The sequence below is a fragment of the Strix uralensis genome, chromosome 8 (assembly GCF_047716275.1).
Source record: "Strix uralensis isolate ZFMK-TIS-50842 chromosome 8, bStrUra1, whole genome shotgun sequence".
Classification (NCBI taxonomy): Eukaryota; Metazoa; Chordata; class Aves; order Strigiformes; family Strigidae; genus Strix; species Strix uralensis.
In genome coordinates, this window is record NC_133979.1 from 16,847,887 (window position 1) to 16,873,258 (window position 25,372).

The following is a 25,372-nucleotide window of genomic DNA, read 5'->3' on the forward strand; positions in this document are numbered from 1 at the left end:
AACTGCCTGACCAATTCAAAGCTGACCAAGTTAAGGCATGGTATTAAGGGCGTTGTCCAAATGACTCTTAAACACTGATAAGCTTGGGGCATCGACCACCTCTCTAGGAAGCCTGTTCCCACTGTTTGACCACTCTCTTCATAAAGAAATGCTTCCTAATGTCCAGTCTAAACCTCCCCTGGCACAGCTTTAAACCATTCCCATGCGTCCTGTCACTGGATACCAAGGAGAAGAGATTGGCACCTCCCTCTCCAATGAGATTGCCCCTCAGACTCCTTTTCTCCAAACTAGGCAAGCCTAGAGTCCTTAGACACTCCTCACAGGACATTCCTTCCAGCCCTTTCGCCAGCTTTGTTGCCCTCCTCTAGATGCATTCAAGGACCTTCACATTCTTCTTAAATTGTGGGGCCCAGGACTGCACACAGTATTCAAGGTGAGGCTGCACCAACGCTGAATACAGCAGGATAATCCCCTCTTTTGACCAGCTGGTTATACTCCTGTTTGATGCACCCCAGGATGCAGTTTGCCCTCCTGGCTGCCAGGGCACATGCTGACTCCTATGGAGCCTGCTGTCAACCAGCATCCCCAGATCCCTTTCTGCAGGGCTGCTTTCCAGCCACTCCACTCCCAATTTATACTTGCGCCCATCATTACTCCATCCTAGGTGCAGAATCTGGCATTGCGACTTGTTAAATTTCTAGATTCCACTGCAAGGTGTCTTGTCCCTCCAGAGAGTCAAACACACCTCCCAGTTTGATATCAGCAGCAAACCTGCTAATGCTGCATTCAATTCCTTCATCCAGATCACTGATAAATATATTGAACAGCACTGGCCCTAGAATTGAGCCCCAAGGAACACTGCTGGTGACTGGTCGCCAGCCAGATGTAGCCCCATTCACTACAACCCTTTGAGCTCTGCCCTTCACCCAGCGCACTGTGAACCCACTCATCTCAGAGTTGGACAACTTGTCTGGAAGGAAGCTGTGAGGGACGGTATCAAAAGCATTACTAAAATCCAGAAAAAATACATCCACTGCCTTCCCTTCATCATGGGCACACTACTGGCTCATGTTCAGCCGGATGTCAATCAACACCCCCAGGTCCCTCTCTGACTGGCAGCTCTCAAGCCACCCCTCCCCAAGCCTGTAGCGCTGCTAGGGACATAGGTGGGTGACATTATCACAGAAGGATATCAAATTAGTTAGAACAGGACTTTCCCTTTGTGATCCCATGCTAACTGTGCCTGATGACTGCATTACTCTTTAAATGCCTTTCAATAATACTCAGTATAATCTTCACCATAATTTTTCCAGGAACTGAGGTTAGACTAACAGGTCTGTAGTTCCTTGGGTCTTCCCTCACGTCCTTCTTGTAAATTGGAGTAACGTTGGCTAGCTTCTCATGTCCTGGTTTTGGCTGGGATAGAGTTAATTTTCTTCCTAGAAGCTGGTATAGTGCTGTGTTTTTGATTTAGGATGAGAATAATGTTGATAACACACTGATGTTTTAGTTGTCGCCAAGCAGTGTTTACATTAAGTGAAGGATGTTTCAGCTCCTCACACCACCCCACCAGTGAGTGGGCTGGGGGGCACCAGAAGCTGGGAGGGGACACAGCTGGGACAGCTGACCCCAGCTGCCCAAAGGGATATTCCAAACCATAGTTCATCATGCTCAGTATATAAACTGGGGGGAAAGCTGGCTGGGGGCTGCTGCTTGGGAACTGCCTGGGCATCAATTGATGGGTGGTGAGCAATCGCATTGTGCATCACTTGTTTTGTATATTCTAACTCTATTATTATAAATTTCCCCCCCTCCCCTTCCTTTTCTGTCCTATTAAACTGTCTTTATCTCAACCCACAAATTTTACTTCCCCCCTCCCCCCTCAATTCTCTCCCCCATCCCATTGACGGGGCAGGAGGTAAGTGAGTGGCTGTGTGGTGTTTAGCTGCCTGCTGAGTTAAATCACGACATTTGGTCAGCAGGAACCTCCCCAGCCTCACGAGACCTATGATGTCTTGAGAGTACTATGATCGAGAGGGCTCCTGCCATAACATCTGCTAGCTCCTTCAGTACTCTGGGATCAATCCCATCAGGCCTCATGCACTTGCGAACATTCAGCTGATTTCTTACAATTTCAGTGTCCACAAATGGAAAGTCACTGTTCCCACACTCGTGGTCCTGATTCAGGGGACCAGGCAGCCCATGGTCTATCAATATTATTAAAGACTGAGGCAAAAACCACACTGAATGTCTCTGCTTTTTTTCTTCATCTCCATTAGTCAGATGACCATTTTCAACAAGTATCGGTCCAATGTTTTCTTTAGACCTCCTCTTGCTATTAACATATTTAAAGAAGCCCTTCTTGTTATCAGAAACAACACTGGCCAGTTTCAACTCTAACTGAGCTTTGGCTTTTTGTGTTTTCTCCCTGCGTACATGAACCACAGCTTTGTAATCTTCAATTTCACTTAAAACCAATGGGTTTCTAGCTGACAACTCTGATGGCAAATGTTACAACCATATTTCAAATTGCAAAGAGAAAAAAAGAGGAAAAAAAAATTAATCAAAACCATGAAGAGTTTGGGCTTGAATTTCAAAAGTACATCACACATTTTTTAATACTCCTGGGAAAAAACACAGCACAAACAGGAAGCTCAGTTACAACTAAAATTCTTTTAATATACCTTTTTTTCCCCCTTTGAAATAATATACCATGCTTTAGGGAAGCATATTATTTACATTTGTTACATCTGAAGAAAAGAATGTACTTTAAGAACCCTAACTAGGAATCACTGGTCAACCACAATAAGCTCTGATATTAAGCTGATACATATCCTTTTCAGTAACAATGACAACAGGGTGGAGCGTTCAAAATGGTATTTATACCAACAAAAATTATTTCTTTAAAGTTTAATTTTGAAGTTCAAGATTATTGTCTGTTCTGGAAACCAAGAAAACAATTCTGCACAAGTCTGAATTCTGGAGACTTAAAAGGCCACACCCAGAAATACGGTAACATGAAGAGTGATGAGCTAGTAACTTTTGAGAAAAATGTGTTATTCCAAATGCAGTGACTGGATGCTGATAAGCACGTAATTTTTGCTGTAGTGTTTTAAAAAGACAGCTCTCCTCAACTATCACTTCAACTCTCTTGGGGAGGGGTTAACATATCCACAGAGGAACTTGCAGAAGGGAATGGATGTCTACATTTCTGCTGGTCAATATAGTAATTTAGCATTTTAACAGAAACCTATATTCACCAGACATTGCTACATTTGCATGGACCGCTGCTGAAGCAGCTCAGGTACATACACACTCATTATTCCCCCAATGTAGCTGTGAGTGCCCTAGTTTCTTAAATTGTCCAAGTATGATTCAGCTGAATATATTTCAATACTGGAATTCAGTAATCACACTGAAATTTCAGTGTTGACATATTAGAAGACAAAGAAATAACATTTTTGCTGAATAATTTTTAAAATGGCTGGTAATTTACTGAATAAACTGAAGTTTAATCCATGAGATTATGTAATCTCCATTTGTAATGCTAAAGACCCAGAAACGTATTATTCCTTTTTGCTATATTTAACTAATAAGCACACAAACTGAGGAACCACCTTACCTGACAGAGTTTTGCCTCCTGTTTTCTATTTTCATTAAAATTCGTACATCTGACTGAGGAGACACTGTATATATTTTTAATCTGAAAAAAGAATAATATGCAAGAGAGATGAAGAAACAATGACATACAATGACTTTTCTTTCTATAGTCAGTAAAAGACGGGATATCTTTTGCATGTCAACAGCCACAAGTATGTATTTCTTCATGAAGACAATAATTTGCCACATAATAAGTATTTCCTATAAATGAGGGCTGTAATTACTAGTATGTTTTTCTAATTACTCTAAAGAAAAGGTTCATTGTCACACCCACTGAAGTTAATTATGGTTACATTTTTTAGAATTACAACTGCTTTATTTGATCTTTATGCCACGAGTCAATTTCTTAATTTTTTCCTGGTTTAAATTTGGTGGCTATACTCCAGGTTAGTTGGTTGGTCAATGTTAGGATGGTTTTCATCACAGGAATTAAAGATGTACTGCTGACTGGGAACTCATCTCCGCATGCTGAAAATGCAGCTAGTTTAAGCCATTTATTCAGAACCGTTCCCTTCTTTTATTGGGGCATTAGATGAACTAGGCAGAAAAGTTATTCAATACACACCTTTGACAGACTACAGGATCTGACTCCACTGGATCAATGTATGGCTTAAGGATATCAGCGAGTATTTTATCGTCAGGCACCCTTTCAGCAAAGATAAAAATCAAATACGTAAGACATGGTTCATCATGTACACAAGAATCTACTGAGTCATTTGGAGGATGCTGTATATTTGCACGCTACAGTGGCACAACTGAGTAGTTTACGGGAGGATCATAAATGTGTATCAATACAGCATAGATAATTGACAGCTTTATCTCAATTTCAACACTGGGACTTCACTGACATCTATAAGGAGTAAACAGATCCGTATCTCTAGTTTCTAACCCTGCAGCAGAAACATGCTGTTCCTGCAGCCCTAGAACTAGACAAGGGCATACTTCTCATCCTCCTTCAGGCTAGGAAAAAAGGAGAAAGATTTGTCAACAGAAGCTTATTTTTTTGGCCTTGGCAAAATGTGCTTGTGGGCTTTCCTACAAAGCAAACAATGCAACCATTTCATCCTATATGAAGGTCAGCTCCAGTGTGCAGGCGAAGAGGGATGGCAAATCTTGCCTGAATGTCTGCTCCATGAGAACAGAGTATGTTAGGTGTACAGGATATCACTATCACAAATATACAAGCTGCTCTGCTTACATAGAGAAAAGGACTAACAATCATTTAGCCTGATTTGAAAAGCCTTCTAGCTTTCAAAGAGGAAAAGACCACACAACTTTAAGTATTTTTTCAATTTAAATGTCCTTTTAATTAAGACTAGAAATAATATTCGAGTTTACCTTGCATAATAGAAACAGATAAGAACTGATCAAAATATTTTCCAGTTCAATTTCAGCAGACTGATTTAAACTTTATAAAAAGCTCTTTACCCTTTTAAAGTGTATTCAGCATGACAGTGAGGAAATATAAGCTTCAAATGCCAGTAGAACTTTTTCTCCCTGAAAAGAAAAGAAACGCATATTCTTAATGTTAGCTGGTAACTACTACTTGTTTTTTCTATGATAAAACCTGGTAGCCTATGGAATGGGTGCAGAAGAAAATAAATAGTCAAGATTTTGAATGGCATTTTCAAAGAGTAAAAAGGTTATACAGAGAAGCCGAGATGCACTTTGAAAGATGCCACGCTTTCAGATCCTGCTGCATTTCAATCCTCGTGGGACAAAAATTTGTTCCTTACAAATACGGGTATGATATCACCAATTAACTGATCAACTGCATTTCACATTTTAAAAGGGAGCATCTTCCAGCTGACTTTCTATATGTATAGCTGCCCTTTAATTTCAGAAAAGGAAACTGCTTTTTGGCATATCACCCAGGACAGATTGCCAAACCTGTGCAACAGTAAAAGACAGAGGTCCTTGCTGAGGCCAGGTTCTACACAAAGCAGGGGACTCATCTTTTCACAGCAGTGATGGCCTCAACAGAAAATGTTTCATGGGCAGGGAGGGAAGCTGCATTTTGGCATAACATGGATAACAGAAATTAGAAAGAATGAATGTTTTACAGAAAGATCAGGAAGCTAAGGATCAAAATTGACGTCATGTTCCTTTCTCCAGTTTGTTAGTTTTAAGACTCATCTTCCCTGTCTAGCTAGCATAAATACCTGAGAATAGAAGCTACGCTACCGGAGCATGCTTCCAGTGCAGTATCATCTTAAGAAAGGCAGTATTACCTCAGGGATACTTCACTAGATTAGTAAATCTCTTTTTGCCTTTTTACTCATCTGCAGAAACGCTGCTGAAGTCAATATTGACTTAACTCATTGCTCCAAATTCTCCCATTCGGTATGGCGAGTGTAACTATTTTTCTAAAAGAATCTCCTAAGAAAAAGCACAGTCTAAAAGGCAGGTGCATGGCCCTTTGCTCTGGTTCAGAATTTTACACTGATTACAAACGGCAAAGATTTGGAAGAGGAAGTAGAAAACTACTACCATTTAGAAATCAGAGGCCAGACATCTATTGTGAAGCATAGAAATGTCTAATGGTACGCTCTTCCCAGCTTTTTTTAATTTTTTTTTTTTTTTTTTTTAAACACTACTTAAGACCTATGAATCATTATATCCAGAATAATCACCATCAGTTATGCAAAGATTCTGGTACTACAATTAAAAGTAAACACAGTGTTCCAACATGTTGTTTATCAGGCAGATGAAACATTATCCAGCAGGTTCTAGCTGGCTGCAGAGACAAGTGTACGTGCATCCAGTAGCAAAACAGTAAACTTAGCTGCTAAATTCAATTAACTATGATAGCAATTTTTAAATGCAAGCACTTTATAAAAGGTGCTTTCATAAAATAAGTAATCATTCCCTTATACCTAGTGACTCCTAAGAGAAAACTGAGCTTTACAGCGAACTATACTTTCCACAGTGTAAGTAAAATCAGAAGTGTGAGCGTTTACCAAAAAAAGAGCAAGCAAGAACCCTAGCTCCAAGGAACTAATAATTAGAATAAAAAGAACTAATGAAGGCCAAGGTCCCCAATGCAACATGTGGCTCAGCAGAGTTGTGCAGCATGTCTAGTGCTTCTTCCCCTCTATCTGCTTATGTTGAAGCTGAGAATGAGAGTGCCTTCCTTAAATGAGAAGGTGAAGTTAGAGCACATCAGATCTGAAAAAGCTAAGAGGATTCTATGACCAGAGCTGGATGACAACATAGAAAACATTATTAATTACATAGCATGTATAAGTAGAAGCTGACATAGTACCTTGCCTCATGAATTTTATGCTACTTTGCATATTGGTATGATACTGCCTTAAATTACCAAACTGAAAAAAGGTTTTGAAATAACTCAAAATAAGTGAAAGTTTGGAAGTCTTTTGCAAGATGAGTGAAACAAGGTTTTGCAGTTCATCTTGACAGCTGAAGGAAGCATCAACACTACCGTACTCATAGAGCAAACTGGAATATCAATAGGTTTATGGAATCAGTCCAGTTGACTTGCGATTAAGAAGCTTGTGATTCCTCTCAGATATATGTTAATATCTGGCATTTAACATGGCATGGTATTAATTCAAAGCACTTTCCCAAGGAGACTTTAATAAAAGTTAGTAATCCTTAGACATAGAAATAGGGTCACCATCATTAGCTGCAGGAAATACTAATGATGAGCACATTTATTAACATACTTATAAGGACTGTTCAGATGAGGTTTTTGTTATATGTTATCAACTAATGTGACGATTTCTAGCATTTTTTCATTTAAGTCATCATCTTCCACAATTTTTTCAAACAGGCCATGTTTATCTACTCTTTAAGTGACCAGCCCTTACTGAGACATGGACTTACTTTCTGTCAAATTTTTAAATCCAGACAGCCAAAGCAATGGGAGTACTGCAGATCTCCTCTCCCAAGTGGAAAACAGACAAACCATGACACAGGTCACAGAAACATGTATGTGGCCTAGAGGGCTGTCTCTTAACACAGGCACTTGAAAGAGAGAGTTCCAGAAGTACTTCTAGCTGTCTGCTACCTGTTGTTAGGAATACTCTCCATGTGTCTGCAGAAATGGTGGTCACACAGCACATTCTGATTTCACATGCAAGACCAGTTCCCTCCGGGCTCACTGAGGCAAACTCAGCTCATCACTGCAGCTGTATAATCAGCTTAAGAGGGTTCTTTTCAGACTTTCACCCTCCCTCCCCCTTCCAGGCACAATCCAGTCTATGGAATAGTGCACAGAAAAAGCTCTGAATCGGGGATTCTCAACACTGAAGTTAAAATGATCATTCCTTGTCAAAAAGTTTTCACCTTGGAAAAAAAGAAATGTTGATTTTTTTTCAGCACATAATACTGAAACTGCAGTTAATTACTTCATCTCTCTTCAAAGTACTCTTGCCTGAAAGTAAATGGCAAGCAGAAAGAGGTAAAATAGATTAAGAACAGTGATGGAAGAAGCAAGGAAGAAAGAAGCTTAGAATTGGAATAGCCTCACACTCTTTGCTGTACAATGAAGTATTGAAAAATAACCTGCTGGATGCCTGTAAAGTGAAGCATCCCTCACCATCACTGATCTCTGCCCAGTTAGAGAACTTGATGTCAACCTTAGATGCTATCAAAGCTGCTTCACAACAAGTTCTGATTAAAATTAGATATCCTGGCTCCAGATCTCACTGACTTCATTTTCCATTATGGCTCACTGGGGTAGTATTCCCTTCAAATACAACTGACATGTACTATGTTCATTTTCTAAATGAAAATGCTTAATTGAGTAAGTCATCTGCAGTTGGGTAACAGCTCACTGCAGGAAGCGTTCCATGCCGCTCAGCTGCCATGGAACGCCACTCCACGGCTTGCTTGAATACCAAGGCACTGACTATAAAACTATCAAACGGCAGAGATCTGGATGAGGCACAAGCACATCCTTGATGTCAGTAAAAGCAGCATCACAGCCCATCCCTGCATTGCTTGGCTTCACATCCTATTTTGGCTACTTCAGAAGCATGGAAACTGATCAGAGGGAAAAAGAGGAGCCAAGCACCTCTTCCCCTGCGTGAGATGTAGTTGCGAATTATGGTCAGAACTGCACAGGCTGTTTTGCAATTACCGTTCTTCTAAAGAAAAGTAACTGTCTCCCTTTCATTTCTCCTAAAAAATTATTTTCTACAATCAACTGTAGTTTTAACACAACTACATGTAAATGATTTTTAATTTTTTCACAGCAAAGACTGAAAGATTTTTTTTTCAATGTTACAAAGACAGCAGCAGTATATAGAAAGGGGCTATTACCTCCAGCTAGAGCTCAGGACAACTGCAAAAATTCTCACCATCCTTTATAGTTAATGCACTACCTAGGAAGATGCTCCAAGTACTGTGGATATAGACAGTACAGCTGCTGGGAATTAGAGGACAGCTCTACAAAGGATTCTGGGACTTGGACATACCAGTTAAGTGCCTTGGCAGATTTTCAGAAATGCCAATGTTTATGTATTTCTTAAAACACATATGAAATATCCCATAAAACTTAACTTTTTTACCTAGGTTTCCTCTGAATGGTCAATTTTGCCTAGATTGCAGCAGAAGGTTTTATGTACATAAAACCTTTTTTAAATGTGTATGTATATATATGTAAAATAAAATATATGTTGACAAAAAATTCTAAATTCATCACATCTTAAGATATCAACTGCAGTTCTAGCTCTACAGAAATACCTCATAGCCAGTCTGTCAAAAACAGAGATTCACTGATGATTTTGTTTCTATTTAGCAACTAATAGTCTTAAAATGTTTAAAAAACTGTATAGAGGACATTTTACATCAAAATGCAAATACTGTAGTATTTCCTGTCTGTGTTATTTTGAATTGATAAAAGCAATGAAAAGGACATAAAGAAGTTCCATGAAGGACCAGTTATCCTTTAATTTGACAATACCTAGTACTCTCACCTAATGCACTGAAGTTTAACTGAAATACTGGGGGTTCAGTATCTACACCTTTGGATAATAATGCCTTTCTCAAGCAATGAAGATTCAGCCCAAGTAAGTGACTAGATTCTCTTGTAGATTAAAAAAATAAAAATTTAAAACACACAGACGTGCGATGATTTCATCTGCCCCCCCCCCCCCCCCCCGATTCTGTGTTCCTAGTGCCAAATTGACTTTGCTGCACTTCTAAGAACAGCACACAAAAGAGTATGTCTCCATTTTCTTGAAACTTCACCAAGTTAATTCCTGGATTTGATGTATAAACAGTAAAGCTGAAGTATTTCTACTGAAAGTTCATATGTTTCCTAGATACAGTAAACAGCAAGACAATCAGTGAAGAAACTGAAAAGCACTTCCTTTGTAACACATATGGTCTTCTATCAAGGGGCCTCCTAACAGCAGGAGATGTTACTAACCATATGTGTTGCAATAATCAAACATGCTGGGCTTGAACTGAAGAGTCCTGTGTAAATCAAAGGGACACTGTCAAGGCCCAAGTAACCCAAACTGTAATAATCTTTAAAGAATAAAACTACTGTCTGCAAATAAAGTTACCATCAGATTCACTATGAGAATGAAACATTTCAGTTGCTAAAAAAAAAAAAAAAAAAAAAAAAAAAGAAAAATTTCAGGTACAGAACTCAGTCAGTACTCATCTTCACATGGGGATGTTCTGAAAAGCCACTGATTTACTGAAATGCATCAATATCCTGCTCTCTGTTCACTCCAGAATAGCATTCTTTTGCCTGGCAACTTACTTTGGTGGGTCCTAGAAAGCAAGCAAAACTATGTACTAAGTAACAACTAAATTCAAGTTTAACAGCTCTAACAGTGTAGTATTAGCCCCAAATCCAGCTCAGATAACTCCTTGGTAAATTCTCAAAATCAGCAACACTTCAAACAATTTTAGTTATCCCTATCTAGCTAAGGATTAGAGTCGACATTTTAGGGCTTTCAGGTGTACCTCAAAGCAGCTGCTCTAACACTAATGATCTCTTAACTGATGCTAATCCCAAATCTCCATGCTGTAGTTTGTTCTCAAAATTAAATCAGGGAATGAAAAGATTCCTGCTTCTCCCACATGTATCATCTGATGCTCCCAAGCTGCAGGCATGCCTTCCATGAGGGAGGAGGCTTGCAGCCCTCCAGCCCCATTTGGTGGGGAGGAGAGGTAAGAAGGATTTTGTCTGGGGGGTGCTGTGAACAGAGCAGGGAGGAAGCTGGGTGGAGATGCCTATGACTGTGTAAGCAGCAGGGAGGGTTGGAGCAGGGCCGAACGAACTGCAGAGCTGAGAGAGCTGCCCTGACCCATTTCAGCCTCTCACCCTGTCATCATCTCCCACCAGGGAACCAGGAGCTACAGAGTTGCAAGCTCCATCCCCCCTTCCCATTTGAGGTTCTGCTGCCTGGAGCTCCCCAGTTGCTGCCCCAGGCCTTGTCCCAACCTGGTCACGTTCTCCACCCCTTTCCCAAAGGCTCCCTATCCCAGGAAGCCACTTCAACTCCATGGCAGCCTGTGTCCAAAAGGGGACCTATCACTTCTACTGGAAAATAAGGGTACCACAGGAAAGGCAGGGTGAAACAGCACATTAAAATTAATTTGTGAATCAGGTGTCCTAAACCATCCCTAAGTCAGATGTCCCATGAGTTCACAAACTGGACTCAGAGTCTACTTTCTAATGAACCCCCATTATCTAGATGTTCAGTATTACAAGTTAGTCTTATCCATGTGTTGCCCAGCATTGGCATGTACGCTTTCACAACACTGAATTTAGCAAACAAACTAATGGAAACCAGGAAATGAAGAATCTGGTTAACACATCCAAACAACCGCTGATCTGCCTTCCAGAGCTGGCAGGGGATGACACAAGAATACATCTCATACTTCCTAGTTTTGGATTACTGTCATTCCTGCCTTGTACAGCCTAACAGCTTGGCTCACATGGAGAGCATGAAGAGGACATCAGTGAAGACCGTTCTCAGCTTTCCACCTACATATGTTGAGCAGCTTCCAACCTGCACACTCTGGAGCAACCCCTTGACAAATCTCAACTGACAAACAGCATGAGAAGAGTAGACACATCAGACTCTGACCACTGTCAGGTGTTAAGCTCATATAACACAATTATTTGCACAGCTTTACCCCATTTGAATGTAATAACACAATGTTACGGGTGTCATGAAGTCACATGGGATAGGTGTTAAATAGCTGATACTGGTTTGATCAGACCTGAGGTTTGATTCCTCGGAAACTCATTTAAGCAGAGTAAGGAAAACATGCCAATTAAAAAAAAAAACCCACAACACCAAACCAGAAGTTAATTTTTAATTTGCATCACTGAATTCAAACAGCCTGTAGAAGCAAAAGAGAGGAAACATGTCCTTTGTGTAGTACTCACTGAGCATATTCATACCCTTGAACAGCATTTACAGGAAAGAGACAGTTATTCCTATCCTCTTAAGAATGGAGAATGTTATCATGTTCTTTCTGGTGGGATGTGAAAGTCCCAGAAAGGCTAGCATTCCAAAACAACAACAAAAATACCCCAGGACTTTATGATTGACAAAAACCAGTAAGGCATTCTCCCAGGCATCTTGTGAAATATTTCCATGCCTATTTGCCAATAAGTTACCTTCCTCGCCCCATTCTCTTAGTTTTTAAATCTGCTTGTTAAACAACATAAAGCACAATACATGTGGAAGTCTAATCTGCTCAAAGCTTAATTTGTTCCCAACACAAGCTACACTTCAGTATGTACCCAAAAAGGCTTTCTATAGAAAAAGAACTGAAAAACATGGTACATGAAGGCAAATTTCTGTCAGCACAGTATTGTACCACACCCAGGATCTTCCCAATAGTGTCAAACCTCCCTGTATCTGTGTCTTTTCTGTTTTGTCCTTCTCTTAGCTACTGATCCCAGCATGCCTGAGCTTTCTGCAATTGGCTCTGGCTCTTAAAGACTACTCCATACCCTGTACTCCTTAAGGGTGTTTATGTTGTTTTATCCACAGCATTAAGGAAATTCTCCAGGGAAGTTAAACTCAGCTCTAAGCCTGAGATACTTCAACAGCATGAGACTAGCACAAGATATCTGTAAAAGGTAAGAGTGTGTGGCCAAGGAAAAGAATGCCAGTGCAGAGGCACACAGCCTCTGCTCAAATGACTAATCTGCAAGGTTTAGGGCTACTACCTGGTCTATTCTGAGGAGAGAGCCTCAGCGATATACAAATTTGGGGTGGAGAAAGGAGAAAACGCCCCAGATTTCCTTTCTTTCCATTGGTCCACCCTGGGTTTTCTCTAACACAACTGGTAAAATCTGTAACTTTAAAAGGTTACACTTCTATATCTACTTTGTGCCTTATGTTCTGCTAAAAACTAAAGTATCTGCAAAACCAGAGCAGGGTGCTTCAGCCGCAGCACAGCAGAGATGAGAGGCAAGCCTGGGGACCAGCGCTTCAGGTCCCTGTTACTTGGTCAGAGAGAGACGCCTGGTGGCGGCCCCGTGGCTGGCCGGACCCCCGACGGCCTCAACGTCCCGGGGAAAACACACCCTGCAAGCGCAACTGCCCCCAAAACTGAGACAGTGAAGAAAACAACCGGAGGAGCCATCGGGGTAGCAGGCACAGCTGATTACTGCGAGAAGCTCAGAAAGCGTTTATATTTGCTCCCAGTAGATCATCAAGCTGAACTCTAGACCCGTTTCCTGCCATAACGAAATGCTTTGTAAATTTTTTATTTTTACTGTGAAAATACTTTAAAATACAAATGCTGGCTATCAGAGAAAACCCACAGAGTGAATAAAGGAAAGAACATTTAAAGTCTTTTTAGCCTTTTCCTGAATTCGTATCAGTCTGCCTGCACTTGTCTAAGCTGTGCTGTTATCCACATCCTCCAAGCGCAGCAACTTCTAACACAGCACACAGCAGTACTGGAACTGTATTGAAAGTACCTCTTCAGACTTTAAGTCAGCCTTTCCAGAGAGGGGGATTTTTGCAATCATCGTACATCAATCCTCTATCACAAACCTTTAAAGAACAGTTTTCTTTTTCCAGCAACAAAACTTAACGTTAATTAAAAGACGGAAAACCACAACAGCGCTGATGCTTCCTCCCATTACTCAATGTTGGTATGTTTCAAAATAAAAGCATAAATCACATAAGCTGTTAAACTGAGCTCAAAGAGCCTAGAAAATGAAAACCTGAAGCATAAAATACTAAATCTAGATAGCTTTTGTAAAAAAATGGTGTATCTAACAGATTTTAAAAGCAACCATATCAGTATGAATTAAGATTGTCATCATTACGCGTTCAGTGAAAACAAAATTTTGCAGACCATAACCAACTGCAGACTCACATGCAATTGAAGGTGGTTGAATTTTCTCTTCTTTTTGTAAATCCAATGGGCAGCGTTCTCAGGTCAATATCACACTTCCGAGCTTTGTTTCTCAAGACATATAACTAGCAAAAAATAAAAACAATTTTTAAAAAGAAATCTGAGTAATATATTCAAAGTCTGACAGTTAAACAGTAAGAGTAATGCTGACAGGAATTACGGGAAAATTGTAGAAAAGGCCACATTTAATGAAGTATTTTCTTTCACTTTTTTAAAAAAAATCATGAATGAAAAAGTTAATAAAAACTAGAAACCACCTGAAACATTTTCAGCTAAAGCTTTTCCATGGTTAAACAACAACATGCCCATGACCTCTATTTACTGTAAGTAAAAGTTCTTTAACATACCCTGAAAGCCACAGACAGCCATTGTGGGTGTAATACCACCCACGCAGCTGGTTTCTGGGCTACAACCCCACTAGCAGAAGGGATGCACATAGCACCACCTCAGCCACCCTGGCAAATTCTGATTTGAAGGTAGCATTAAGAGTATCATCTCATAAACATGCCTAGTACCACACACTAAAAACCACTACCTATGTAGCACCTCACCACCTTCAGTGCCTGTTTTCAAGACACCATGGTGACAAGTTCACACACACACACAGTATAACTTCAGCCTGAGAGAAAGCTGGAGTCTTCTTAATCTACTTTGTCATCAACATCAGTTCTCTCCAACTGAGTTTAGTGCTATATTTAAAGTCTCTTCACAAGACCAGAAAACAACGTGGCCCTGATGCCTGTCGGTGACATATCAACGAGTCAAAGTATTCTGGAGCGGATTTCGGTTTTCTGCTAGTCAGTTTTGGGTGGGTTTTTTTTGTTTTGTTTTGTTTTTTTTTTCCTCTCTCTCTCTCTTCTTGATCTTGGTCTTTGCAGTTTATCATCACAGGACTTCCAGTAAATGTCACTCATCTCTGTGATCTTGTTAATGCTTTACTGGAATTGGAGGAGTCTCAACAAGAATCCCCTCTCACCCTTAGAAGGCTGGCTTTTACTTCATTGTTGCTTAGATTTATTCTTTGCAGAACTCTAGTTGCCTTCATTTAGTATATGGGGAAGCATGTAATAATTTTCAGGCAATTAATAAATCCATTGTTTACCTGGGAATTTTGGACTTAAAAATTCAAAAAAGTTGTTCAGGTGGAAAGAAACATTCAGGCTTTCTTAATGCACACCTATTACCAAACAGCAAGAGTGGTCATGTACCAGTTTTAAGAATCTACACTGTTAGCAATCTATTCTTCTAAGCAACTGAACTCAGCCATCAATACTATTATTACATAAACCTAGACACTTCTTTTGATTTCTCTAAAATTCAGGGTCAATCATACCTTCCTAAGAGAGCTATCAACTCTGAAATCTGGCTTAGGGCTGCCTCAGTGAAAATTCAAAGGTAGTCAACCCTATCTCCAACAGACCAAGCTGCTAATGTAAAACTTACAAGTTTTTTTGTTGCTGGACTATGCATAGTAGGATGTCGCGCAGCAGCATCAGCTGTCCTTCCTACATCTTCCAGGAAACGATAATCTGAAGGTAAAAAAAGAACAAAGGTAGTGCTAATCTAGTGAAAACAACAAATTTTAAAAAGCACAAGGGATACATACCACTTAAAAGGTTCAAGTCAGTAAATTCATTTACAGAGACAAACGCCGTTTTATCCCTGACTCCATTACAGCTCAGTGCAAGCTTATGCTTCTTCACACACAGTAAGCTGAAATGACAAAAAGAAAAACATTAACATGCCACGTTTGGCATGAGTAGGGAAAACCACCAAAACAGTTTAATTCAGGTAATAAATACCTGCAAGAATATTTCATGCATCGTGGACATCTGTACTTAGCTTCCTCTTTGCTACATGTTTCACATCTGAAAGAAGTAAAAAGCACCTCTTAATAAAGTGGCATCTTTGTGCCTGACTGGCCTGGGAAGGTGCCTGTTCAACAACCAGGCACTATGTCATCAATTGGCATTTTCAGGAAAAGGTATCTGAACCTTGAAAAAAGAAAGAGAAAATATAAGTACCCTAGACTGGGTAAGATGGCAGACAAAATAACACAAGTTATGGGGAATATCTCCGAACGCATACAGGGGTCTTACCTATGTTAAAACACAGCACAGATGCTTGGAAGAAAAATAAAAATCCTGTGCTAGAGTTGGAAGCACAGCAAGGCTGTATCAGTTTATGCTTTGTGGCCTGGTTGTATCAGTGCTTTTCTCTATTTACATCACCTGTACTGTGCATCCTACCACACTGCCTTGTAGTACTCCTGGTTTTAGGCAGATGGAAGATACATGTCTAGAATTCATACTAGAACCTGAACACTGCATCCCATTTTTTCAGCAAATCAGAAGAACCATGACAATATCGTCAGCAAAACTTCTTCCGGCTGTTAGCAGTGCAAACCCCAAAGTCTGGGAATCTCGCAGCAAAGAGTTCTAGATATATTAACTGAAACAACTGTCCTTTTCATTTATCTCCAACAAATGGGGACGGGAAATAACCCTCCCCCCGCACCAGTAAAGTTTTGAAGAATGCCACAAACCCACCACTTTCAACTACTACAGAAGAAATGTATAGAGGAAAAATATTTTTCTTGCTCTCCCCACCGCCGGCTCGCTGCCAGCTGACAGCAGAGGTGTGAAGGACAAGCTCAGCAGTACCATCTCCTGACGAGAAAGAGGCTCCATGTACTGGCAGCACGAAGCATTGTAAGAACAGAAAAAAAGTGTTTCATGCACTGCAAAACAGAAACAGGAATTACTCCGAACAAGGACTCCTTTTTAATCTCTCCACAGTGCCCAATGCAAGTTCGCAATCCAGCGGCAACACCAGGGAGAAGACTTCGCCAGTCATCTGCGCGCAGGCCCCACACCGCAGGCAGACGCTGCTCCCCCGGGCATCCCCTCCCTCCTACGAACACGAAACTGCCCCGCACCGACGCGGTGCCGCCATCGCAGAGGCGACCGCTCCTCTCCACAGAGGAGGAGCGAGAAGGCGCGGGGGCTGCCGCGCAGGACACGGCCATGCCGGGCGCCACCCGGGGGGGCAGGCCCGGCCCGCAGCAGGCCCCGCGGAGCCCCCCGGGGCAGGCCCACGGCGGCGGCGCCGCGGGAGGAGAGGCCGGCGCAGCCTTTCCCTTCGGCGGCCTCGGGTTTTCGCGGAGCCCGAGTGACGGCGCTCCCGAAGCCCAGCCGGCCGCGGGCGCCTGCAGGAGGCCTGAGGGCGCTCCCGGGCGCGGCCCCGCGCCCTGCGCTTGCCCGTACCTCTGCAGGGACATCTTCCGCCCGGCCGCCTGCCGCCGAGGGCTCTCGGGGCCTCCCTGCTCCGCCATGGCCGCGCGGCACCGCCTCCCCACGCGGTGCCCGACGGGGCCTGGCCGGGGCGGGCCCGGCCGCGGCCTTTCCTGGGCGGCGGCGCCGCCTGGCGGCCCTCGGCGGGCGGCGGCCTCGCCCTGCTGCGCCGCAGGGTCTCGCCCGACAGCAGGGAGGGCCGGGCCCCGCCCCACCCCGCCCCGCCTGAGGCGGCGCTCGGAGCAGCCTGGAGCCTTCGGGGTTGTTCCCTGCTGCTTTAGGCTGTTTCAAAGCTCCGCTTCCCAGGTGCCTTTTAGTGGATTTTTAACCATGAGAAATAATAAAAGGAAGAGGGCGCTAAAAGGATGCTGACAAAGACTTGTAATCTAGCTCAGGGCTTGCTCTAAAATTAAAGGTAACAAAGTAGGCGACCACCTCGGAAACCATAAAAAGATAATTAACAAGTACAGGTACTCGTTAACATTGTGGGACAAAATTGTACAAGATCTGCGCCTGCCTTCAGGAGCGCCGGTAGAGCAGCCTGAATACAAGAGCCTTCCCAAAGCACACACTGCACTGTATGCAATATACCGGCAGGCAGGATGCTTTCAGACAAATGTTTCTGGCAAACTCCAACTCAAGCAACACGGTATGTTATCATATGTCACTGTTCCACTGCACAAATTCATTGTGCTGGCTGCATGGGATGTGCATTTTTGCCTCAATTACAGAAATGCACATATTTACATCAGAGCAGCCTTATAATATTTTAAGCTGTTTGATTTTAAAATAAGTAAATTCTGAGATAAATAAACCATAAATATAGGCTATGAAGAATTTCCAAAAATAAAACAATGAGACTAATATACACATGAAGCAGAACATTTTCTAAAAGATGACATTCTTAAAAAAAAATAAAATCCATTTGTCACGATGCCAGCTCCACAGCCAAACTAAGAGCAAATGTGAAGTGATACTGTCAGAGTCTAAGAATCTTGAAAATGCAAAAAGTGAGACATTTTCTCTAGCCTTTATCATCATGCTGTAATCTTGCTTTGTCTTTAGTTTTATCAGATTTTCTCAAAGGGGACAAAACTTCAATATAAAATGTAAACTGCATGCTTCAATATAAAATAAAAATTGGGATGTACATCTACTTTACCTTGTAAAAGTAAACACTGTCACTCTCATGGTATTCCATGGCACAAAGTGTGTGCATTTCCCCTTGGTCAGGGAAGCATTTCCACCTAACAAGTACCCTTCTAGAGGATTTTCATCATTACAAAGGATGAACTATACAATATGAAACAGAATAGTAAAAGACAAGCAGATAGCTTAGAAGCTTATTTTATTATACTTTGGTAAGTGTGGCTTCCTGTGGATCAAGACAGTTAAACTAGTAGTTTGAACTCTCCCCTGCTCCCCAGTATAGTCTAGTATCACCCTGCCACGTACTACCGAGCACACTTTGGATTGAAAATAGATAGAGACATATCATTATAAAGAGAGCTTTTCTTAATGGTAAAATTGTTCGTTTTTAATAAAAAAAGATGGTTGAACATTTTAGGCTTAAAAAACCCAAAATGATCTAATACCTTTGCAAAAAATGGAATTTCTAGGTTGATGAAATGCTGATTATAATTTAACAGCAGCCATTCAGAAGACATGCTGTAGTAGATTTTTTTCACAAGTTACAAAATATATACACAATATATCATCTTAAGATGCCTTTGGCATGTTAACTGAAATACAGAATCTAAAACTCAAAACTACTGTAGGTATCTCTTCTACAACAATTTTTACAATGGCTGTAAAGCTAACTGTTCTGACTATATGCATCATATACAATGTGCTGTCTCATATACCATTTCCACAACAGTACATAAAAATATTTTAAACAAGAAATCCACATAAATAATGTTTTCATTGTAGTGAAGTATGTGACCAATGATTTAAAATAAGTACCTTTACAACAGAAACATATCCTGATGTAACCAGCACATACAGTCTGAAAGATAAAAAGGGACTCAAATAATCTCTGCTAAGGCCACAAGCACCTTGTGTTATGAAGAGCACCAAGGCAACATGGACAGGAAACACAAAAGAGGTAGTGTGCCATCTGTTAAGATGTATGTGTCCACAAAGGACTACAATAAAACAATGTTTAAGAAAAGACAACGTATTGTACTGTGGCATAATTCACTTTTCATATATAAGCTATTGCACATTTAGGAGCATTAGCCAGTATTGCTCCTTAGTATGTCTCCAGCTTTCCTTGGGATGGTGTTTTTGCAGTGCTCTTACAGAGATTGATAAGAACACTAGAGGACCTGAAAAATTCCATGTTCAGATACTCAGTTCCAGGAAATTATGCAAGAAAGCACCAACATTTTTTTTTAAAATACTTTATGAAAATTGTTGTAGTCTCTTCTTTGTTTTCTTTTTTTCTTTTCTTTTTCAATGCCATTTCTCCTTAGGAGGAAGTCTTTTTCTTCCTGAGGTTCTTTAACCAACACTGTTTAAAATGATTCTTCAGTTTTCTAGTAATTTTGCCTGTAATAGATCATTACTTTTGCATTCAATCTATGCAGCAATTCCATGTTGATGCAAAAAAACCCAGGACAGAAAGCTTAAAGGAAGCACACTGAACCACTTTCTATGAAGTGTTGCTGTCCCGGTTTGAGATGAGGAAGTGCGTTAACTTGAACAACTGGAAGCTGATTAGTGTCCTGAGTGTGAAAAAAGAACTGTGTCTTACGCCAGCTGCCATCTTCAATCTGCAACACACAGAAGCAGAGTATTAGATTCATATCAAAGATGAGCTTCAAAACACAAATGGAAATTGTGCTTATACAGTGAGAGGAGAAGTGTACAGAAGCATTTCGTCTCCCAGCAGTTCCGAAAGAAATGGTGTAATTTAACAAATGCCATTTCTCTCATGCCATACCATGGGCACTCCTGGCAAAACTGTAACTGTAAAAAAGCCCAGCCCGGAATCCCGCTGGAGCAGATGCAGACACAGTGCAACATGGCTCAGAGCAGAGCACCTGTCACTTTGCAAGCAGTCCTGGGCTCACACAGACTCCTAGATCTCTTGCTAAATTCACCTACTGAACAGTAGGTCTCAGGTTATGAACTCTACAAGCACTTGAATGACTTTACAGGCCCTTGAAGAATAATCATGGGGAATGAGAGCTGAATTTTTGCCATGAACTTTGTATTGTTTATTCTAATCCTTTAAAAATCTCAGTAAAATTTGATACCTCATAAAAATTATAAAATAACATTATAACATTGTCTGAGGCTGGGAGTGTCTTCATGTTTGCAATCACTCCATTCTTAAAAACCATCAAATACAGTGACACCACGGAAAAGTGAAATCCCTGCAGAGAGGAAAATGTGTGAGATTCAACAGCAGATCTGTACAATACATAGTTTCCCACAGAAAGAGCGACAGACCTTGTAGAATCTCACAGAAGAATGGTGGTTCTCAACAGTCATCACTGTATACCTTAATTTTTCTCAGGATTAAAACAGTCCCAAACAGACTGAGAGGTGGGGAGAAGGGACTTCAATGGCTGTACCTTATCTGCATGACACAGGCTAGTGCATCCCATTAGTGTGTGCTAATAAAGGTTGGAAGCATAACAGCTTCAAAGTGCCTCAGTAAAGCACTTTCTGTCTTGAGAACAAAAATGTCACTTGACACCCTGGTATCGATATGGAACTAGTATCACATCTTTCATTATTGTAAATGAAAGCAGAGCTATAAAATACTAAAAGTGTATGATGCTTGGCTGCTATATTTCATAGTGTTCTACCAAGACATTTAACAAATGGCTCACATCTTTGTGAGTGGAGTAATCTAGTAAGCATAAGAAAATTAATAAGCTCTTCCAATTTTTCCTAAATACAAATATGATTTAATATTTTATTTAGCCATGGAGTCCATTTCTATTCACCATTATTTTATTAAATACGCAAACAATTGACTCATAGTCAATAAATTTAAAGATATTTAGTTGTCCAAAAAATAATTTCCAGCCTGTATGAACCTGAGATTTTGTGTTAGATTACCTCAACAGAACTCTTACTGAAGCCTGAATTTTCATTTTCAGAGAAACTGTTCCTAAAGTTTCCTGGAGGACTTCCTTATTTCTGTTCTGATCTCTCTGCAGTGTCTTAATAGAGTCTTGAAATCTATGACACTCAATGCGAACAGCAAGTATAGATATCCTGTATTACTGCAATTGCTTTTATGTTTGGATAGATGTTGAATTCAATATCAAAAGGTTGGCATGCTGGCAGAATGATGTAAGAAGTAAGATTCAAGGGACATGAATCTAAATGATTGCTATTTATTTGCAGAAAGTTAATAAGGTTTAAACAGTAACTCCATTATGGTTTTAATAATGCTAGTACTAAAAAGTATTTACCATGCATTCATCCATAAGCACCTTCGGTTCAAGTAGCGTATCTGCTTTAAATATTTGACCATTCCATCCTTTGAAGCTAACAGATGTTTTCTGGCCACCTGCTTTATTTAATCCCCACATCGGTGTGTTCAGACAATGAACTGTGATGCTATGGGTTGCTTCTGAGCTCAGTAAGTGAAGGAAGTTCATCTGCACTTTTCCAACGCCGAACTCCAGCTAAGTTCCAAGAGAAATGCATCGTTAGACTTACAGCTGGACTATGCTGAATGGCCACAGCAACACAAAGTGACATGCACACACATGTGTGGTGTTCAGCCATAGGAGCATGTATACATGTTTATACATCGGGACCAATGCCAAAGAGCATGATTTGTATTTTTCAGGAAAGCTGTTAGGTTCTATTATAATGATTACTATAAACAGAAGCTTTCATAGGACATTTTCAAAGCTTAAATATAAACATTTGCTAATGCTTACAACATTGTTGAAACACAGCTGGGCAGAAAATATTATTTTTAAATAAGGAAACTGAAACAAATTATTTTTGTGATTCAACCAAAGATATTATCAGCAGTAGTGTTTTAACTGCAGCCACATAATTCTGCTGTTTAGTCTCATTAGACCACAGGTTCTGGCAATACCTACATCCCATTAAAAATCCCCAAATTTGTAAGCATACTTTGATTTCAGACAGAAAATGTAGTTACTCATTACTCATCAAGAATTTCTCCAAGACTAGATCATATTCAGGGATCTTGTAGGAATGCATACGGGAACTTTATGGTATTTCTGATGCTCTTCAATGACTACAGTGCAAAACTCCACAAATATAAAATTTCTATTTCCAAGGGTTTAAGGACTACATATAAAGAGGAGCATGGACTAATGATATAAAGGAAACTAGTCTCTGATCTAATGGCATTTAAAAGTAGCTAAGTGTTGAAAAGTAGTCATAATTTTCTTCCTTCCCATTGCAATGACCTTAGCATCTCCACACTTAGCTGCCCCAAGTGATGAGTTAATAATGTAGATTAGAAGCATGTCAAGCTTATTTTTATGCCTTGTATAGAAAAGTATAAAGCAGAACAAAATAATTCTATCAGCACAGAAGGTGAGTAAATGAACAAAGTGAGAGTTACACTAGCATATACTGTTTCCAGAAAATCTGTAACTTCTGTAACAGAATATATAACATGCCCTTCCAAAGGTGCACATTAAAACCCCCCTGAAATCTAACATTTTTTCATGAGTTAAGTAAATAAGCATTCATTTGTTCAGAGTTTCAGCACAGATACAGTCTGTCTGGAAGCAATGCATACCTTTGTCACAGACAGCGGCGTTAAACATGTCTGACCGCCTGCAGTGAAGTTGCAGAAAACTTCAATGGCGTCAGAAGGACATCCAATATTTGGATCAATCCAGTATTTTCCTAATAGTATATAATCCCAGATGTAAAATAAAACCAAAATATAATTGCTGCTAAACAATTTGCTAAAATATTTATACTTTTTGGCAAGTATTAGATATATTATCACCATAGCTTCACTAGGAAATGAAAGAAAAGGAACATGAAAGTCTTTTCACTATTGTAATTCTACTACTAACAAATACTGAGCAAAATTATCATAACCATTCAATTCTGATTACATATACAATGACTTCTGAGTACTGTCATAGTTTCAAAAATGTTTTCTTGTTCTACAGCTAAATAGTCAGAACAAACGGTATTTCCACACTGCTCTTTCTATATTATAACTTATTTTTTTTTTCTTTGGGCTTGTCTTTATACAGAGAATATATTCAGGAATGTAAAATATCAATATAAATTCTCTTGCTGTCACAGCATCTTGAAGATCCTTTCTTTCTCCACTATCTCCCTTCAGACACTTCTAAATTACATATCCTAGTGATGGTAATAAAGAGTATTTGCCATTGTGATTCCATGTGATTTAGTCCAATAAAAGAAATAGGACACATGCAAATTATATCAGGATTTATCTTCCCTTAATTTATGGTTAAATATGGGTGAGCCTGTGCTCTACAATTTATATGGGTGTGTGTAATCCTCTGAAGTGGAGCACTTCAGTGACCTCCATGGCCCTAAAGGACTGAGACTTATTTAGGAGAGCCCAGTTCTAATAATGGTTAGGCTCATCTCCACTAGAGTTTTAAAGAACTGATCTGTCCTTATATATGCCATAGAACAGTGATTTCTTGTAATGTCTAACGTAATTTCCCATTTCCTCTTTAGCTTGTTAATGCTAATACTTAATAGGGATATTTACAGGTATTTATTATTTTATTAGCCACTCAGAAACTGAATTATGTCACATTATTAACATTACAAGTTTAAATAATTATTTTTTATTTGAAATATTGATTCAGGATCTTCTGGGATAAAACAACTGGCAGTGTACCTGACAGTGGTAGTGTATGGTATACAATTTTCTCCTTAGGAATCTAGAATCTGATCCACACAAAATTAATTGCAAGATTAGCTATAAATACTTTGGAAACTTTTAATCACAAAACTGGATTCAGTTTTGAATTTTCTGGCCACTTTTGTTTACTTATATATATAATCTGTCTCTAATATCTATATTAGACAGCTACATACTTTCATCTTTAAAATTCAGAAATTTTATCATAAAATAAAAAAATCAAATTTTATCTTAAAAACGTGATGTTAGATAAAATAAAGATAGCTGTGACAGGCACACTGGAACAGAATATAATAAAAAACCCCTACACATTGAAATTCTGATGTAGAAAGTAACATTTGGAAGCAACTAGTTTCAAAGCCTAGTTGTGTTCAAGCTTTAATGAAAGTGGACACTTACCATCCGACACTTTACGTTCACAGTTAAGCAAATCCCTGCAGATGCGTGCTGGGTTATCCCGTGTGCCAAGAGGGTTCTTGATGCTGTGCAGTAAATTGCTAAGGTAGTGCAGCGTTTTGAATATCTCTGTACTGTGATCTAGTAAAGTTACTTCAGTATTCTGGTATTTCTGCCAAGGGCCATTAGCAAATGTGTTACCACAAAGTATCACAACAACAGTATATGCAGTAAAAGTCAAATGGCCATTGAATAGCCAGACAGAAGCAAAGTATTTATAATGCATGCAATCAGCCATGTAAACCAGGGTAAGAATAACATATAACAATAAACAAATGAGTACATTTTATTAAAATTATCTGAGCAGTGAAGTTACAGGCAGCTTAAGATCATGCAAATATGTCATTATGACATGTTGACATAAAAATGTGGATACAGGAAAAAAGAAACAAGAGTGCATTTTGAAGTATACTGAGCAGTTTCAGATTTTGAACAGTGAAATCTACTCTTAGGCTTAATCTAGAAAATACATCCAAATGTATTTGACTTCACCCATGTAAGGAATTTTCTTGCAGTCAGTGGGAACACACACTGGCATATATGTCAGTATTTTTTGGATCAAGGCCTAAATGCCACTATCATTATCTGTGGCTGAACAGATACAGTCTGCTATGTGTGACAGTCAGTAAATTGCCATTACTGCCAATTATGACAAAGTGATAGACATGATGCTGTTTTTCTTAACTTCATTTCAATTGTATCCTATAAATCC

At 39.9% G+C, this 25,372-nt stretch overlaps 2 protein-coding genes across 2 annotated transcripts in view; both read right to left on the reverse strand.

Annotated features, from left to right (window-relative positions):
• The window catches only part of ZNHIT6 (zinc finger HIT-type containing 6), a 37,423-nt gene extending 19,974 nt beyond the window's left edge, over positions 1–17,449 (reverse strand). Inside the window, exons 1-8 of the mRNA XM_074876429.1 lie at positions 17,301–17,449; positions 15,837–15,902; positions 15,641–15,747; positions 15,478–15,563; positions 13,996–14,099; positions 5,089–5,157; positions 4,226–4,306; positions 3,623–3,703 (exon numbers count right to left, since the gene is read on the reverse strand). Coding sequence (XP_074732530.1) covers positions 3,623–3,703; positions 4,226–4,306; positions 5,089–5,157; positions 13,996–14,099; positions 15,478–15,563; positions 15,641–15,747; positions 15,837–15,902; positions 17,301–17,368 — 662 coding nt within the window. The 5' untranslated portion in view covers positions 17,369–17,449. The remainder of the gene's footprint in view (positions 1–3,622; positions 3,704–4,225; positions 4,307–5,088; positions 5,158–13,995; positions 14,100–15,477; positions 15,564–15,640; positions 15,748–15,836; positions 15,903–17,300) is intronic.
• Positions 17,450–18,679: 1,230 nt separating this feature from the next.
• COL24A1 (collagen type XXIV alpha 1 chain) overlaps positions 18,680–25,372 on the reverse strand; it is a 149,113-nt gene continuing 142,420 nt past the window's right edge. Inside the window, exons 59-62 of the mRNA XM_074877236.1 lie at positions 24,604–24,772; positions 23,083–23,192; positions 21,764–21,979; positions 18,680–20,104 (exon numbers count right to left, since the gene is read on the reverse strand). Of these exons, the coding sequence (XP_074733337.1) occupies positions 19,958–20,104; positions 21,764–21,979; positions 23,083–23,192; positions 24,604–24,772 (642 nt within the window). The 3' untranslated portion in view covers positions 18,680–19,957. The remainder of the gene's footprint in view (positions 20,105–21,763; positions 21,980–23,082; positions 23,193–24,603; positions 24,773–25,372) is intronic.